This window comes from Xenopus laevis, chromosome 5L, assembly GCF_017654675.1.
Source record: "Xenopus laevis strain J_2021 chromosome 5L, Xenopus_laevis_v10.1, whole genome shotgun sequence".
Classification (NCBI taxonomy): domain Eukaryota; kingdom Metazoa; phylum Chordata; class Amphibia; order Anura; family Pipidae; genus Xenopus; species Xenopus laevis.
In genome coordinates this window covers 38,411,305-38,431,075 of record NC_054379.1, presented here as the reverse complement: position 1 = coordinate 38,431,075, position 19,771 = coordinate 38,411,305, and the positions used below count along the sequence as shown (strand labels likewise).

The window sequence follows — 19,771 nt, the reverse complement described above, 5'->3', positions numbered from 1 at the left end:
TTGTTTCTTTTACGTTTTTGCTTATGACTTGTGTCAAAAATCAATTAAATAAAGAGTTAAAAAAAAAAACTGCTGGAGAGTTCTTCCCTTGCTAACTACCTGAAATCTTAATCAAAGCTGTAAAACGCCACACCCTTGCCATCAGCAGCCATTTACTTATTTAACTGCAAGAACACTTCTCAAAGACAGATTCCAACTCCTATTTTTCTTGAATGAAAACTTGGAACACAAACTGTTTTTTGTTTTGTTTTTTTATTAAAAGGCACCAGCACCCATTTTCTCTATATACATAAACATGTAGCCATCTTGATAAAAAAAAACAACAAACATTTATATCAAAGTAAAAATAGTTTTTTTGTTTACCAAAATTGCTTTCAAGGCACATGCAAATCAAAAGGAATCTACCACAGTTTTGCATTCATTTCCAGTAATTCTTCATACGATCATTCCATTCTTAGCTACTGTCAAATCCACATTCAGGCTGATGCCACGTGTGATTTTTTCTCCACGACTGAAAAACACGGATATGGCCCTGTACCACCTGCTGTGGTATTTTCTGTCCAAACCCACCCTGTTGGCACAGTGACAGAACCTGCTACAAGATCCATCTACATTTTTTTGGTCGGTGGTGAAAACATTACAGGGCAGATTTATTATGGGTCGAATTGAAAATTCGAATTCAAAATTTTTTATGGTCAAAACTGTCATATTCAACTAGGGAGTTATACAAACACGATTTGAGTTTGTTTTTTTTTAAAAAAGATTTGGATTTCGAGATTTAGACTATTTGCCACCTGAAACCTGCCAAATTACTTTTTACTACCATGGAGAGGTCCGGGGATCAATTTGGGGATGTTTGAAGCCTTCCTGACATTCAAATTTTTTTCAGAGAAAAAACTTGAATCGAATTTGAGTTTTCGAGTCGTTTAAATGAATCCGAGTTTTATTAATACATTTCAACTAGTCGAATTTTGAATTTATAGGAGTTTAAAAAAACGCACATGAATTCAAAATTCGACCCTTGATAAAAGAGTCTCTACTTGTGACATTAGCCTCAATGTTACAGTGATTCATTCCCAGGCCTAACTGACCCATACTAATGAGTTGCCAACCCACTGCATAAATAACCCATGTTTGCTTTTGTACGACCAACACCAATCACGTATGAAGGCACTTACTGGTCTCACTATTGCAAGATACATATTTCACATTGCTTGTAGCATCTGTAGGGGATTCCTGTGTAAGTGGCAGTATTGTTCTTTTTAGAATTAATTGAAGAGAAGGTAGAGATAAATATAAATGGTTCCCCTAAGAAAGGCCATACTTGTGAAATTTTGTTATACAATTCATAATACATATGCATTTACCAAGAGCTTCTTAAGTCATTCATGCACGATATAAATGTGTGTGTGTGTATATGTATATGTGTGTGTATATATATATATATATATATATATATATATATATATATATATATATATATATATATATATATATATATATATATATATCCTTCTGCCCAGCCGAACCGAATCCTAATTTGCATATGCAAATTAGGGGCGGGAGGGAAATTGCATGACTTTTTGTCAGAAAACAAGGAAGTAAAAAATGTTTTCCCCTTACCACCCCTAATTTGCATATGCAAATTAGGGTTCGGATTCAGTTCGGTATTCGGAAGAATCTTTCACGAAGGATTCGGGGGTTCGGCCGAATCCAAAAAAGTGGATTCGGTGCATCCCTAATATATATATAAGTATCCACTGTCTTTACTCCGTGTGCTGCACTTGGTTGCTTTCAAAATATTTAATCAAAAATAGTGCACACTCCTCACATTGATTCTCCATGTATTCCAATATATAAACATATATTGCATTAATGCTTCCGCTTGGTCTCAAAACCTTTTGTCTCCGGGGGAGAGCATTTTGACAAAGGATTTTAGACATATATTGAAATAAAACGAGAATCAATGTGAGAATTGCACAAAATTTTTCAGTAAAAAAAAGAATATATATATACAGTATATATATACACACTGTATTTAGTATATATAATATATATATTATACACACACAAAGGAATATTGTTATTATGTTAAAATTAGGGCCAGATTTATCATGGGTCGAACTGAAAATTTGAATTTTCGAATTTTGTTTATGGTCAAAACTGTCAAATTTGACTAGGGAGTCATCCAAACTTGATTCGAATTTTTAAAACATTCAAATTAGATTTTTCGCGATTTATCAAACTCTGGCCCTTTAAGAAATCGAAAACCTGCCAATTACTGTATAAGTCAATGGGAGAGGACCAGTGACCAATTTGGAGATGTTTCTAGCCTTCCTGACATTCAAGTTTTTTCCAGAGAAAACAGACAAATCGAGTTTGGTCGAATTTGAATCGAATTGGATTTGAGTTTTTGGGTTGGTCAAATTTGTCCTAGTTTAAGATATTTGATTTTTTTCTTAAATAACCCACCATTCGAATTTCAAAAATATTGAAATTTAAGGGCATTTAAAAAAAAAAATCCCATGAATTCGAAATTCGACACTTGATAAATGTGCCTCTACATCTGGAGCCATCTTTATCAGCAGAAACGCTGCATCATTGGTGGTCGTTTATCAACACTGGGCACATTTGCACATGGGCAGAAACCCATGGCAACCAATCAGATTGCTGCATTCATTGTTCTACTTGCCGCTGGCTTTAAAAAGCTAATTACTGATTGGTTGCTATAGGTAACTGCCCATGGGCAAATTTTCCCAGTGTTGATATATGAGCCCCATTGTCTTTACTGAAATGAATGTTTTGCAGCATGTACCAGATGCATCTCATATTGCCTCATCCATGTGTATAAAGCAACATGCGCTTCAGTGTTTGGTCTCCTACTGCAAATGTTGATCGGCTCGTATGCACTAGGAAAGTGGAATAGGGCAATGCAATGTTGGTCTGCATACCTCCCAAATTTTGGCGCTCGGAGCATAGGCATACATTTTTTGACCATGCCCATTTTAGTGGTCACACCCCCTAATTACCATGTTCATTTTACAAAATTTGCTTATCTCAAAATTGTTACAAAAGTATCTTATCTGAATCGCGTGGCTGTTCTGGGCTCTCTGCCAAAAGCCAATTAAGTTAGAAACGTTTCTTTTTTTAGCTGTTTGGTGCAAAGAAATTCGGGACTTTCCAGTAGACACAGGTCTGTGACTGCTGTCAAAAGCGGGACTGTCCCACTGAGAACGGGACAGTTGGGAGGTATGGCTCTGTTGTGGTGCTGCAGCTCCTTCTGTCTGATGGTGGAGTCAGGAAATACCAACATATTATTGATAAAGTCACCTGCTGGCATTATTCACACATATGATAGATTCCCTTCAATGTAAGCACTAATACATTTATATACACTGCTATACAATTGTACAGTTCATACCACATCCATGAGATAATTATTCTAAAACGTATATTTAAATTTTTTTGGCCAAATCATTTATCGTAGCATAAAAAAAGTCTATCCAACTATGGTGAGTTCACTGTATAATTTAGAAAGCTCCCCCCACTTTAAAAAGCAACAATAAAATAGGCAATAAAATGATGGTAGGTTCATAAAGGCTGTAAACATCTGTCTAAGTGCCAACTTGTCGTCTCACTCTGCCTCCGCCTCGTCCTTTTCTGTGGAACTTATCTGGAGAACAGATGTGATTTTGGTTTGTAAAATGGCTGCCAGTTTTTTGGTGGTTTTCTTGAGGAAAGCGCTTCCTGGGTGGCTATCATAAACGTGTAGGTACAAGTCCTCTTGGGAAGGTCCGGTGTAGCCACAATCTTCACAGACAAAGAGCTTGTCCCTGCGTTGCTTGTAACCGTAACCCTGCTGCACCCCGTGGATTTTCTTGAGATGAGATTCCAGAGAACACCTCTGAGTAAATGCCTTGTTGCAGACCTCACACTTGTAAGGGCGGATGCCTAGAAAATAAACCGCACAAAAAAAACATCATTCCTCGTTGAACCTTCTCATCTGATAAAGCATTTCCATACACCTAAGGGATATTCTGTATTTACCCTTGTAAAACAAAGACACCTCATATTGCAGCACTTTCAACATTTACCAAAAACTGTTGGGGGTGATAGAGGGCCATCATTTCTAATCTTTCCAAAGAGAATAAATAAAGGACATAAAACATTGGTATTTATTTAATCATTATATACTATACCCTGTAGCCATGGGGCATCCATTCACAGTTGAAAAAGGAGAAAAGGCACAGTATACACAGCAGATAAACTGTAGTATACAATGGGATTCTTCAGAATTTATCGGTTATCCATTGTGTATCCTGTGCTTGAATGGCTGCCCCCATAGCTCCACAGCAGCTTGTTTATATAAATTATATTAGTGTTTCTGTATCAATCACACCAGTTCTGCCAGTGCAGGACAGCTCTACATTATATTGTCATTTCTAAACACTTTAATATTTAGTTGTTACTGTTCCTACTGCCATTTACCATATATACACTGTATCTGCATACCTCCCAACTGTCCCTTTTTCGGAGGGACAGTCCCTCTTTTGACAGCTCAACCCGCAGTCCCTCATTTGTACTGGAAAGTCCCTCTTTTCTCTGCACTGAACAGCCAGAAAAAGAAACAAAGTTTCTCACTTAATTGGCTTTTAGCAGAGAGCCCAGAACAGCTAACAGGTGCAAATAAGATACTTTGTAACAATTTTGAGACACAAAAACACAGTTTAGATAAGGAGAAATATTTCAAACTTTCATAACCTGCCAAATTTTGTAAAACAAACATGGTAATTAGGGGGTGTGGCCACAGAAAGGGGTGTGGTAAAAAAATTGCTGCGCTACATGCGGGAAAAAAAATTGTCCCTTTTTTTACTTCCAAAATGTTGGGAGGTATGTCTGCCCCACATTTACTCAACAAGAAACTGCAATACAGCACAATGGATGCAGCATTACTACAGAAACAACCAGTCTTTAAATGCATATGAGTCCATTTTCTGACACTTGAGCAGTATATGACAACCATTTAGTAAGAAAAGAGAACACAACCTTGTCTCTTATATATCATATAATTTTCTTTATGATAAAAAAAATCCATTAAATTTAGAGTTAAGCACACAAAGAGGGATCAAGAATTAATTGCCTAATAGTATTTTTGAAATGACATAATAACACAATTGACCATAATAGTAGGAAGGATAATAAATAAGCAACTTAACACAGACCAGTTTAATGCCTAAGGGAGGCAAGCCTCATACTGCTCAGTGGGATCAGTACTTATACTAAGACCCCCTCGGTAGATCAACTAGTCCACACAGGGCGTTTTGTAGTCCACACAGAGCGTTTTGGGGAGATTCGGTCGCCTGGCGACTAATCGCCTCGTTTTTGTGGCGACCGATCTCCCCAAACGCTTTCCCTGACTCTGCGCCAGCTAAAATGGAAAAAAAAAAAACGCAGATGCTAATCACATGCGGCGATTCGTTTTCCGAGGTCGCCCGAAGTTTCCTCGAAACCAAATCTCCCCAAAACGCCCTTACCCTAAAGGTCAAGATAGAACTGATCAGATTATTAGCAGAAATTGAACTAAGGATCCCAGTACTGCAAGGCAGAAGAATTGGCCATATATTGGCAAACTGGTAAATGTGATTGCAAAAATAATTTTGTAAGGCTCCCTTATGGTGAAATGCATAAAAGACCCCTTTCTGTTTTATTTAAAAAAAAAAGTAATACAGGTACGGGACTTGTTATCCAGAATGAGTCTTCATACCTTAAGTCTACTAGAAAATCATGTAAACATTAAATAACCCAATAGGCTGGTTTTGCTTCCAATAAGAATTATATCTTAGTTTGGATCAAGTACAAAGTATTGTTTTATTATTACAGAGAAAAAGGAAATCATTTTTGGATAAAATGGAGTCTATGAGAGACGGCCTTTCTGTAATTCTGAGCTTTCTGGTTAACGGGTTTCCAGATAACAGATCAATACCTGTATGCATTTTTTTTTTTAAATTAAATGAATTGTCAGAATCTATTTTCTGCACACCTTCCAGATATGCTCATATTGAAAAAAGGTCTACATGGGTGTAGAACCCTTTATTATAAAAAAGAAGAGATCTACACCATGTCATTTTGTTTCACTGGCATAATTATTCCATATTTAAAAAACACTTTTTACATTTCAGTATGCAAACGATCATATACAGGTATGAGATATGTTATCCAGAATGCTCAGGACCTGGGGTTTACTGGATAATGGATCTTTCCATAATCTGGACCTTCTTACCTTATATCTACTAAAAAACATGTAAATATGAAATAGACCCAATAGGATTATTTTGCCTCCAATAAGGATTAATTATATCTTAATTGGCATCAAGTACAATGTACTGTTTTATTATTACAGTGAAAAATTTATTTGGATAAAAAAGGAATCTTTGAGAGCTTTTGGGAGTATTTTGGAGCTTTCTGGATAATGGATGCCCTACCTGTATAATAAAAGGGGAATAAATCTGCTACTTAGATAAAATAAAAATATATAGATTAAAAGAAAAATATAAAACCAATGATTTTCAGCTGCTACCTGTAAACTATATAAACACAAAATTCTCTCATCAGTATTTAGTGAGTGCTGTTACACCCTATATAATACCTAAACCCCACCACCACCAGATAAGTGGTGTAATGTCTGCAATGCCCTCCAAAAAATATTTTTTAAAAAAGTAAAATTAAATTACAACAAAGTGTTAATCTTGGAACGCAGTTTTATTATCAGAAAGCAAATGTGCTCAAGTCGCATGGCAACTGTATGTAATCATGAGTCGGTGTGTTCTGTTTGCAGCCATTTTATGTTGTATCGTGTGCAGTGACAAACGTATTCATGTATGGTCTGCTATGGATGTGTGCAGGGCTGCAGCCATTTCCTTATTTCACATAGAAATAAATCAACCCAACAAGATTGCGGGCTGAGCAAACATAGCTCACCCTGGATTTATAGACTTTGCGCACATAATACACACCTAGAGCTGAAGCGGCAGCCGATAACAGAGGGCAAAGTTTGCACTTCCTGGAAATTCAGCCATAATTTCCAAGGCTTGACTAACCCATTCATGACTGACCATAGCACATGGAGTCACTGGCATAAAGGAAAACCTCATTCAACTATTTTATTTGACAGTTGGGGTATGGGATCTGTTATCCAGAATGCTCGGGACCTGGGGTTTTCTGGATAAGGGATCTTTCTGTAATTTGGATCACCATACCTGAAGTCTACTAAAAAGTAGCAATAAGATCAACATTAAATGACCCCCATAGAATAATTTTGCCTCCAATAAGGATTAATTATATCTTAGTGGAGATCAAGTACAAGGCACCGTTTACTACAAGGAAAAAGGAAATCATTTTTTAAAATCTGAATTATTTGATTATAATGTAGTCTATGGGAAATAGGGATGCACCGAATCCAGTATTCGGTACGGGGTTTGGCCTTTTTCAGCAGGATTCGGATTCGCCGAACCGAATCCGAATTTGCATTTGCAAGTTAAGGTCAGGAAGCGAAATCACACGACTTATCGTCACAAAACAAGGAAGTAAAAAAAAAAATCCCACTTTTTCCTTTCCTGGATTCAGTGCATCCCTATTTCCCATAGACTACATTATAATCAAATAATTCAGATTTTAAAAAATGATTTCCTTTTTCCTTGTAGTAAACAGTGCCTTGTACTTGATCCCAACTTGGATATAATTAATCCTTATTGGAGGCAAAATTATTCTATGGGGGTTATTTAATGTTGATCTAATTGCTACTTTTTAGTAGACTTCAGATATGGTGATCCAAATTACAGAAAGATCCCATATCCAGAAAACCCCAGGTCCCGAGCATTCTGGATAACAGATAAGCATATCTTTCAATAAGGATTTGAGGATTCACCCGAATCCCATATAGTGGATTTGGTGCATCCCTAATGGGAGATGGCATTCTTAGTACGCAATCACCTTAATCAAAATTTTAAAAAGCCATAAAGCATATACAGTTACTTTTTTAAATAACAGTGATCTACAATACAAGTAAGCAACCTTTAGAGGGCAGAAAATAGATAGTGTTGTGCTGTATGTCTGTACCTGTGTGAGTCCTCACGTGTCTCTTTAGGTCAAAAGTATCATTAAATCCTTTCCCACAGAAGGTGCACAGGTGCTTTTTCACTTGATTATGACACTTGAGGTGACGATTGAGCATGCGTTGTAAACGGAAGCCTTTTGCACAGATCTCACAGCTGTAAATCTCCTCACTGCATGATCCAGTTGTGAACTAAAAGGGCAAGATGATGAGAGTGGTTAAAGAACAGGTAAAACAGCTCTGGGAGGTGATTACTTGTAAAAACAGCTTGTATAACACGTGCCCACGCACACAAAAAAAACAGCATTGCATGTTGCGCTCTTTGCTTACAAGTTTCTTTGCACCCTCTGCTTTTTTGGGTTTGTAAGCAAAGTAAATGCCAGTACCTTGATCATAACAATGAAGTATTGATTGACCCAATAAAAGTATTGTTTGATAGATCTTTCCACTGAATGACCCCTTAGGCTAATGCCACACAGGAGGCTCCTCTTCTGTTCACATAAGGAACCATTGTATCGGCTTCGGCATGAACACACTCTGTTGATTTTGGCAAGTGAAAGTTTTTATTTTCGTATGTGAAATCACCCTATGTGAACAGAAGAGGAGACTACTGCCCACATAGGGGCTAATTTTTGGTTTGTATATTTCAGCAGGCTGATTTCAGCCCCCATGCAGGCAGTAGCCGCATCTGATTTCCGCATCCAGAACCATTGTGTAGGCTCTGGCACAAACAGAAGCAGCCTGATTTCAGCCCCTGTGTGGAACTAGCCTAATATTATCAGTGTGAAGCATTTTAAGTAACTAGTTGCTCCCATGGGCTATAAGTCCATTCCTTTCCACTACTAACCAGGACGGTTTCACCCCGCTGAATTCACGTACAGAAACACAATAATCTAGCAGCCCTGTATGCTCCTGACTTTAACTATTCTATATATTACATCGGGAACTAGCACTGATAATACATTCTTAATACATTCTCTGAAGAAATTATAGTTACACATGTCAAAAGTAAGACAACATTCACTGCAATTTCAGTGCATCCATATATGCTTTATTTGGAGGAGGTTAACCAAATGTTTCAGGGAAACCGACCACTGATCATTACAGATTTTCCAAGTATTGTCCTGGTTTTGGCTCATGTGTACCAGTTTTCAATCAGAAACAGGCAAGCCGTAAGTTAAAGGGGATGTAAAAGCAAAAAAATAAAATCACATTTTTACTTTCTTTAATGAAAAAGAAATCTATATTCAATATACTTTAATAAAAAATGTGTACCGTTTTTATAAGAATGTTGTTTAGAATGATATTTTGTTTCCTTATGTATTGGTTTTATTCACCTGAGTGAATAAAACAAACATATAGGGGGTTATTACAAAACCTCCAATTTATCTGGTATGGCTTTTTGTGGCAAAAACTAAATTTTTTTCATGGACAAAAAAACAAACTAAAATTTTTCAATATCACATCGGTGGTTCCCATTGCCAATTTGGAGGTGTACATTTCCATTTTACTCTATGGTTAATATGACCTCATGTGATTTCCATATTATTATTATTATTATTATTAATAATAAAGGTATGGGACCTGTTATCCAGAATGCTTGGGCCCTGGTGTTTTCTAGATAAGGGGTCTGTAATTTGGCCAATAGGCACAAACGCTTTAGGCTTTTCATCTGTCATGTCCCAATAAACGTTTTTGTCATTTCAGTTTTTTCGGTTTATTTTTTGGAAAATCTCAGTACTTTTGTTTTTGCTTCATATATATGCATCCACAGACAGGGGTGAACTGTGAGCTCACCCCTGTTTATTTTTGTTCTAGGACTTTAATATACTTTTGGTAGTGCGGATATATTTTTCAGTGGCATTTTGCTATATATATATATATATATATATATATAAACATTAAATAACCTCAATGGGGTTGTTTTTTCTCCAATAAGGATTAATTATATCTTACGTATGATCAAATACAAGGTACTGTTTTCTTAATACAGAGAAAAAGGTAAATGGAACCTTCCCGCAATTCTGAGGTTTCTGGATATACAGGTTCCGGATAACTGATCACATACCTGTACCCGATGATTCTTTTTTTATGGATGCACTAGTGTAAACGGTACCGTATATACTCGAGTATAAGCCGTACCGAGTATAAGCCAAGGTACCTAATTTTACCTCCAAAAATTGGGAAAGCTTATTGACTCGACTATAAGCCTAGGGTGAGAAATGCAGCAGCTTCTGGTAAGTTTCAATCAAAAAACTTTGGGGTTTTCTGCTCCCATTGGAGATGCCGGCGACCATTCTTAGACACCGCGAATATTCTTGGATACTATTCTTAGGCGCGGGCGACTATTCTTAGGCGCGGGCGACTGTTTTTGCGCTTGACCCGAATATAAGCCGAGGCAGAGTTTTTCAGCATATTTTGGGGGCTGAAAAACTCGGCTTATACTCGAGTATATACGGTATTTGCTTCAGAAGCTCCAATGCCTTTTGTTCTAATGTGACTTTTGAAGCAAAAAAGGCTAACATGATCCTGCAGGACCTCACCCCTCACTTGCACAATGAATAGACCTTGTGCCGAAAAAACTTTTTGCCTTTTTTTTAATTCATAAATATCTATGCATTTTGTATTTTTATTTACCAAGAAAAATCCCTATGGATAATAAACTGCTCTTTAACTTAAAGTGGTTGTTCACCTTCCTAACACTTTTTTCAATTCAATTGTTTTCCGACTGTACACCAGGAATAAAGACTTTTTTTTAAAAATTACTTTCCATTTTTTATTTTTCACCGTTTTTTTCAAAATGTAAGTTTAATGTTCGTGTCTCTGGTGTTTGAGTCTGACATGTCAGTAATCGGGTGCCGATTCTAAACTTTTACAATTTTGCAACATTTAGTTGATACATTTCTCAGCACCACCCCTACAGTATCAGCAACTAGTGTATCAATTCTACCAGCTGTCTGTAATGAAACCTAGAGATTCTGCTCAGCAGGGACAAAGATAAGAAATGTATCAACTAAAAGCAGGGGCGCTCCACCAATGAGGCGAGTTGATCCACTCGCCTCAGACGGCAGCGCCCCCCCTGGTTGCCAGGGGCGGCAAAAATGCCGCTCCTGGTAACTAAGAGCCGAATTTTCAACCTAAAATTAAGAATCACACACGCGGTGATTCGTTTTCCTTAGTCCAAAGTTTTCATTTTAGCCAACGCAGAGTGAGGGAAGGCGCTCGGGGAGATTGGTCACAGCAAAGACGAGGCGATTAGTCGCCTGGCGACTAGATTTCCCAGAAGCTCAGTGTGACCTTAGCCTAAAAAGCAGTCGACCCCCCCTCCCAGAGCAGCTTTAGAAGGTGAAAAATTAAACTATACACTTCAATATTAGAAAAAGCATCACACATATAAAATAGAAAGTAATTTAAGTTATTTCTGTTGAACTGTCTGAAAACAACTAGGTGTTTGAAGGTGAACAACCCGTTTAATTGCTGCAGCACAGTTAAAAAGGAGGGGGGGGGGTGTTATACAGAACTCATTATCTAAAGTTGAGCAAAATACCCTAAGGGAGTTCAGCAGAAAAATGCACTGGCCTATGGAACTTCAGGCAGATTGCAACACAGCTATCTTAACTGACTTTTCCAGTCCCCCTCTGGTAGACTTGCACATGCACAGTAAAGCAAAATGTGAAAATGTTATTCTACTACACGCATACAATGTAAATCTAACTAGGGATGACTGAGAAAGCCAGATAAGATGACTCTCTGCTGGGTATTCTATACAGTTCCCCAGACAGGACACTAGCAAAGGGATAAAGACTAGATGCACTAGAATGGGGAAGGTTCCTGATGCCAGATGAACCTCTCACATGTAGTCAATCAGGCTCTGATCCAGATAACTCCACTGATATACTGGTAACAAACAGAGTCGAGGAGATAGGAGGGAAATTGAAAGCTGGACTCCATCACGGACTTCATTGGCAGGCTCACTATTATAGGTTGAAGAATATAGTGGTGCTTCCTATCACCTATCTGGTCACTCTCACCCTCTCACCATTGGATGTCAAACTGACACTTGAACCCGAGTGCTGTGCCAGTGACAAGTTAAATGTCAGTATGTAGACTGCAATGTGAGCAGTTTTTCAGCTAAAGCCTGCCCATCTGGCAACAGCAGGAGTATAATTGCAGAGGAATGCTGGAGGTTTATTCTGAAGATTTCAAACCACAATGATAATACCTGAATAATGCAGCGGATTACTACTAAAGTTTTGTTAAAGGTAAAAAAAAAAATAGTATCATAACTACATGTAACAATATGGGCAGATTTATCAAAGGTCGAAGTGAAAGTTCAAAGTAAAAAAATTTGAATTTCAAGCTATTTTTGTGTACTTCAACTAGGGAATAGTCCAAATTCGTTTTGAATTTGAAAAAATTAGAAAATTTGAATATCGAAATTTATCATGTACTGTCTCATTAAAACTTCGACTTCGACCACTCTAAAACCTGCCGAATTGCAGTTTTAGCCTATGGGGGACCTCCTAGAACCTATATGGAGTCAATTGGTGGACTTTGAAAAAAAATATACGTTTGACAATGTTGCAATGGTTATCTGTAAGAGAAAAATACATTTACAAATAACTTTAAATCCATTAACATTTTTAAATGAATGTATATTGGAATGTTGTTTAGAATGGCATTTTGTTTCCTTATGCACTGGTTGTATTCACTTGAATAAAACAAACGTATAGGGGGTTCTTTAGTAAACCTCTAATTTATCTGGTTGGGCTTTTCTCTGAAAAAAAAAAAGTTTTATTATACTGCTGCAAAAAGCCTGAATCTGAAAATCCATCATCTCAGATCTGTCGAGGTGATGTACAAGTCAATGGGAGATGTCCCTATCTCAATTGGAAGATATTATGGTCTGCCCTGGGTTTACGAGGATAATCCGATAAATCGGGGGTTTTCGGGCAAAAACCTGATAAAAAAAAAAAATCGAGCGAATCAGGAACCAAAATTGCACAATTCGGGTTTTTGCTCAATTATATCAGGGTTTTTTTCCCGATCCAATTTATTCGAGTTCTTTTATTAATAAATAAGGCAAAATCGGGGATAGGAGTTTGGTCGAGCATTTTTAATGACATATTGTTGTTATGTTAGGTTATGACATAAATGTTGATTTTAGTAAATAACCCCCTCAGACTTGGTCCATGGAGAATAAATCACTTGCAAATGCACGTTCATTCATGATCTGATTATTTCTTATTTAAACAAATCCAGAGACGTAAATAAATAGCATAAAATAGTTGCTTCGCTTTACTAAGCAGCAACTATAAAAGAAACCATCACGTGTCCCTTTATGCTACATGTATGTATGTATGTATGTATGTATGACCAGAGACTATTTTGCAAATGAGATAATAGAGACAAAATAGGTTTCAATTACAAGAACTATAGTACAAAGTATGGAACATTAGTAGTCTATTAAGTTTGCTGTTGAAATGCTTGGAACTGATCTAATCTGAACTTTTGTTTATTTTCAATCAGATTTTGTTTCTAGTGAGAAATCCTGATGGTAAATTATTCCAGCTGCAAGTTATTGATCCCTGGGGGGGAACTGCACGGGCCATCAAGCACTCAAAATACTGCATCGGCCATTATACTTATCCTGCTCTATTTCCTTAGCCTGATCCTTCATCTGTAATTAGGAAAGACACTACAGGAAAATAGATCAAAGGATCTGGTGTTCAAGTAAGGGAAGCAGTAAATCTTAAAATTACTGAAACATCAGTTCAATACATCCTCATGCCAAAAAAAAAAAAGAAGACTTACAAACCAGTTATAAATTAAATTAAGTCTATAAATGCAAATTATTGATCAGTGCACTTGAAAAATATTCATGTTTGATTACACAACTCTATCTAGAAAAGTTTTTAGAATCTAAGGCTCATTATCTGTGTTTTTCCCATATAATTATTAAATATATACATACAGGTATGGGATCAACTGAGATGCTTTTGAGACCCACAGTTATTTGGATAAGAGGTCCTTCCATACTTTTGATCACCATATCTAAACATTCAATGTGTTTGCTGGTCACTAATAATAACTAAACTAAACTATATAAATCCTAAAGTACAAGGTTTGCAATCTCTTAAACAGAAATACAATATTCAGAACACTTTAAAGCAAATAATTCAAATTTTTAAAAATGATATCCTTTTTCTCTTTAATAATAATAATAATAATAAAAAAACAGTTTTTAGTAAACTTTAGATTTCAGATAATAGATCCCCTACCTGTACTGTTTTATTATTACAGAGAAAAGGGAAATTAAAAAAATAGTTGCTTATACAGGCATTCCTATATTGCAGTGCTTTCTGAATAACAGGCTTCCAGATAATAGATTCTATTGCTTTCTTTTATGAATAAACTGTCAGAAAGTATTTATAAAGCTATTACATACTGTGCTTCACTGTACAGTTACAATGAAAATGAAACACTATCAGCAGTTATATTTGCACCTGTGAATAAATATTTGAAGTTTAGTAAAGACAATTTGGACGGTGCAAATCCTTTGTGCTGGTATAGAGGAGTGTACTTGCATACCCGCCTTGTTCCTTTCCCTTACGAACCAACAGTTACGTCCCGTTTTATGGCTACGGCACCATAATTCTACGCAACTTTCCAAAACAGGTACAACCCTTTTCCCTATAGGTTTTAAAGTTAATCTTTTAAGGAGGTTGTTCAACTTGTACAACTTTAACTTTTTTAACTTTTAGTATGTTATAGAATGGCCAATTCTAATCAACTTTTCAATTGGTCTTTATTATTTATTTATAGTTTTTGAACTATTTGCCTTTTTTCTTCTGACCCTTTCCAGCTTTCAAATTGGGGGGGGGGGGTCACAGACCCCATCTAAAAACAAATGCTCTGTAAGGCTACAGGTTTATAGTAATTGCTGCTTTTAATACTCATCTTTTAATGTAGGTCCTCTCCTATTGATATTCCAGTCTCTTATTCGAATCAATAGTTGCAAGGGTAGATTGGACCCTAGCAACCAGCTTGCTGACACTGCAAACTGGAGAGCTGCTGAATAAAAAGCTAAATAACTCAAACACCACAAATAATAAAAAATGAAATCCTATTGCAAATTGTCTCAGAATATCACTCTCATCACTCACATCAAACTAAAATTTAATTTAAAGGTGACCCTTATCTGTCAACGGTTTTATTTGGAGATGTAATTGCAGCTAAAAGCAGTTATTGGTTTATACCTTTCTGTTCTCTGGTTAAAAAAAATATTTCGGGTGGAGATTCCCTTTAAAGGGATATGTCATGGGGGAAACATGTTTTTTTCTCTAAACGTATCAGTTAATAGTGTTTGCTCTAGCAGACGTCTGCACTGAAATCTGTTTTTCAAAAGAACTGATTTTTTTTCATTTTATTTTGAAATCTGACATGGGGCTAGACATATTGTCAGTTTCCCAGGTGCCCCGAGTCATGTGACTTGTGCTCTGATAATCTTCAGTCACTCTTTACTGTTGCACTGCAAGTTGGAATGATATCACTTCCATCCCTTCCCTCCAGCAGCCCATCAGCCCATCAGCAGAAGAATGGAAAGGTAACCAGATAACAGTTCCCTGGTAGATATAAGAACAGCACTCAATAGTAAAAATCCATGTCCCACTGCGACTCCTTCGGTTACATTGAATAGGAAAAAAAATAACCTGTCAGAAAGCAGTTCCATTGCTTATTCTGAAAGCACATGACCAGGCAAAATGACCTGAGACGGCTGCCTACACACCAATATTACAACTAAAATAAATACACTCATTTGGTTAGGAATTACATTTTATATGGTAGAGTGTATTATTTGCAGTGTAAACAGTGTAATTTAAACATAAAAATCATGACAGAATCTCTTTCAGCTAGAAGCACTCCTCCGTACATCTATAAATAATAATAGTCATGTATCATCTAACAGCAATATGCCATCCCGTGGCCGACTGCTTTGACATATCTTTTGTTACTGTTTGTATGCATACATTATAAGTATTAATGGCAAAATGATATAAGAAACTGTGAGACAATCTGTAGTGTAAATTACACGTAAATTGGAATGTATATACACAGCCAGTGGGGAAATGAGGGTGAACTCCAGATAGATGGAGTAGGACTTGATGGATGTGTGTCTTTTTTCAACCTAATTTACTATCAGGGGCGATCCTGGCCCCTCTGCCGCCAGAGAGGGCCAGTACGTTAGCGCGGAGAGCCTAACTGGGCTCTCTGCACTAGAAGAGCCGAATTTCCGGTTTGAAAACCGTAAATTCGCCTCTTAAAAGTACCAGGAGCAGCATTTTTGCCGCCCCTGGTACCTAGTGGGGCGCTGCCGTCTGAGGCGAGAGCCTCAACTCGCCTCATTGGCAAAGCGCCCCTGCTTACTATGTTACTAAGGTTATACGATAGAGCATTGCCCACTGACTTAAATATATATATAGTTATTCCCATCATTTTTAAAAAAAATATAAAAATTAAAATACCTTAATTTTTGATCTGGCCGATGGTCTTTTGTCATGAGGGTCGGAAGCCTGTTCCTCCTCCTGCTCTTGCTTTGTGGTGTCGGTTCCAGAGGAAGAGACAAGTCCATTTTGGGGGTCGCTGGTGATGCTGCCATTACAGCTCCCGGAGTCACTGCTGCTCCTCTCAGGACTCTCCCCCGAAGGGTCGCCAGCACTGCTGTTACTGAGGCTATCTTCAGTGACATACTTCAATATACAATCTATAGTGTCTGCAGACAAACAAGAGAGCAGCAGATAAAGAGATAAGGAGCCACACAAAAGCCCGGCATCACCTGCAGGTAACTTTTATTTGCCTTTCATTAAGGCAGAGCTGAGCCCTTGTCCCCAGGAGCAAGAATCACTAAAGAGGGAGGGGGAAGGTGGATTACTAGGGGAGGAGGAGGCAAGCCAGGGCACTGTTTGAACTGAGGGTGTAGCTACAATGTTAGGTTCTCTCATTAACAAGTCAATGGCACAATGCAAACAAGCAAGGCTTGGAGTGATGGCGTGGATCTTTTCCGTTAGATTGGAAAACACCTATACAAGTACATAGTTCCCACCCCCCTCACAGCTTTGGTACAGCCAGGTGTGTTGTGGGGTACCTGAACCACTCTACAGCGCCCCGAGGGGGGTGACACGACACAACATGAGCCCGTTCCGTGCGTGGCACCTGCGCCAGACGCACCCACACCCCCGCAGATAGGACCTACCAAGCCAAGAAGCACGGGACGCCCATTTTATCAATTCAACTCTGCCCTACCTCATGTGCACTGTCACTCGCACACAATACAAAGTGCGCTACTCGTACACTGCCGGCCCGTGGGCCACAACTTTATCTTTTTTTTAACATTGTACAAGTCCCTATCAAAACAAATATCGCTTGACACAAAATAAACGATACTTTAAAAGCGAGGCTCCTACAACAGAACCCCGTTTAAAAAAAACTGTAAGAGTCGCAATTATAAGCAGCCTGATGAATAAATACTAATATAGCTTAATGTGTTTGAATACAGAACCCCCCGGTATGTGGGGCGCTAAGTGGATCCGTCTTCGCGCTCCGAAGGATAGTTGGAGCGTTCCACTGTGCAGGGGGGGAGGTAGAGAAAGTTGAAGGTACGTGTGTATCACGGAGCCATGTAATAAGAGAGAGGCCAGTGCATGTGGCCCCCCGTGCTCACCTGGGATATAGGTATCTGCTCTCTCCTCGTCCGGGAGTTCGTCCCAGTTACGGATGACGGGCGGAGGACTCCTTCGCTTCACCAGGAAGGCTCTAGGCATGATAGCAGGAGACGGGGTGCTGAGCCCGCGGACTACACCACTTCACCTTGCGGTTTCCTCCAGAACTTTTCCTTCCCCGCTCTGTCGCCACCACCCTCCCCCCCCTGCCCTCACCCAAGTGACGAAGCCAAGTGGCGCAGGGGCAGCTCCCACACAGGTAGCGATAAGTCTAGGCGCCCACTCTCTGTACCCACAAAATGTCAAGAAGAAAGTGGAAGAGAAAAAAGCAGCAGGAACTGGAGGAGCGAGCATGCGTGCTCCAAATATAACGGTGTCAACAAGCACTCCTCTACCTGTCCGACCGGTTTGAGCAGCAGCAGCAGCAGTACAGTCCCTGCCCTTCCTCAGACGCTGGCTGTTTGCAGAAGAATGTAACGTCTGCCACAGACAAAGCGCTCACCCAGCAGCAGCAACAGTCGCAGAGTCGCTCCATCCAGGGGCCCGGCCCGACAGCGCACCTCAAGGGCCACTGCACAACATGGGACTCACGTTACATTAGCCAAAGGGAAAAATTACACTCGCCTCTGTCTTTAAAACACAATTTGATAGGGGGTGGGGTAAGGGTGACATTATCTTGAAGAAAGCTGATAGGGCAATTTAGTGGGACTGATACAGGTATGCCAACGGTTTGGGACAAGTTCTGATGATAATTAGCAAATACAACAAATAAAGTACCCCCTCTTGTAAAATATAAGGATATTGTAAGTTACCGAGGAGTTTCATGAAGCACGAGACCATGGAACTTCGAGGTAACTTCTAATATCCTCATATTTTACAACTGGGGTTACTTTACTTATTATAATACACAAGTTTCAGTCAGTCATGTGACAGAAATGACATCAGAACTCACTGTTTATAACTGATGACATCAGAACTCACCGTTTATTAGGATATCATTTACAGGATATTCATGGTTTTGTGTATTATATAGTGAATAAAGTACCCCTCTTGTAAATTATAAGGATATTATAAGTTACCGAGGAGTTTCATGACCTCGGCCTCGTGTTTTTATACAGGTCATGGAACTCCGAGTAAGTAGTGATGTCATTTCTGTCACTCGGCCATCGGCCTCGTGTTTTTATATGGTCATGAAACTCCTCTGTGACTAATAATATCCTTATATTTTAAAATAGGGGGTACTTTATTCACTATATATTAACGTACCCTCTATTATAAATTATCAGAAGATTATAAGTCAGAGGAGTGACACAAGTCACATGACCAGGACACGTCAGGGAACTTTGAGTTGGAATAATAAAATATTCATATTTTACAATGCAGGCAGTGGCATAACTAGATGTCACTGGGCCCCACAGGAAATTATTTTTCAGGCCCCCCGAGTGTCTAGAGATTGACCTGAAGCTGTATATGACTTAGGGCCTCATGGGGCCTGCTATACCTCCTGAGCCCCCCTGCAGCTGCACTGCTTCCTTTGTAGTTACGCCCCTGAATGCGGGCACCTCATTTTTTTAAGAATCCACACATTTTGGGGAGTCACGTGACACAAATTACATCACTAAGCGCCAGTTATAATTTATGACATCTCTAAGCACTGTTGATAAGGATATAAAGGATATTGATGGCTCTTTTGTTATCTGGAAATCCATTATCCAGAAAGTTCACATTACAGGAAGCCCATCTTCCATTTTATTAAAATCAGGCCCGAATTTCTGTATCGGGGGCCGCATCATGCCTAACGCCTGCCAACTTCGCTCTGCAGAGTCCTATCGCCCGCCAACTTCTCGCCGCAGGCTCCTAGCACCTGCCCACTTTGCTCCGCAGGGTCCTAGCGCTCGCCCTTCGCGAGCAACCCCCTGCATGGCAGATAATATAACCACTA

The 19,771-nt window shown here is 38.6% G+C and overlaps 1 protein-coding gene across 1 annotated transcript; it reads right to left on the bottom strand.

Moving 5' to 3' along the window:
* Positions 1 to 3,371: 3,371 nt before the first annotated feature.
* Positions 3,372 to 18,438, bottom strand: LOC108716629 (transcription factor Ovo-like 2). The gene is made up of 4 exons (XM_018262895.2): positions 17,832 to 18,438; positions 16,636 to 16,883; positions 8,116 to 8,302; positions 3,372 to 3,951 (listed from the first exon to the last, which is right to left on the bottom strand). Exons 1-4 carry the CDS (start codon positions 17,929 to 17,931, stop codon positions 3,635 to 3,637), a joined length of 852 nt encoding a protein of 283 aa, XP_018118384.1. The 5' UTR covers positions 17,932 to 18,438; the 3' UTR covers positions 3,372 to 3,634.
* Between the last annotated feature and the right edge of the window lie 1,333 nt (positions 18,439 to 19,771).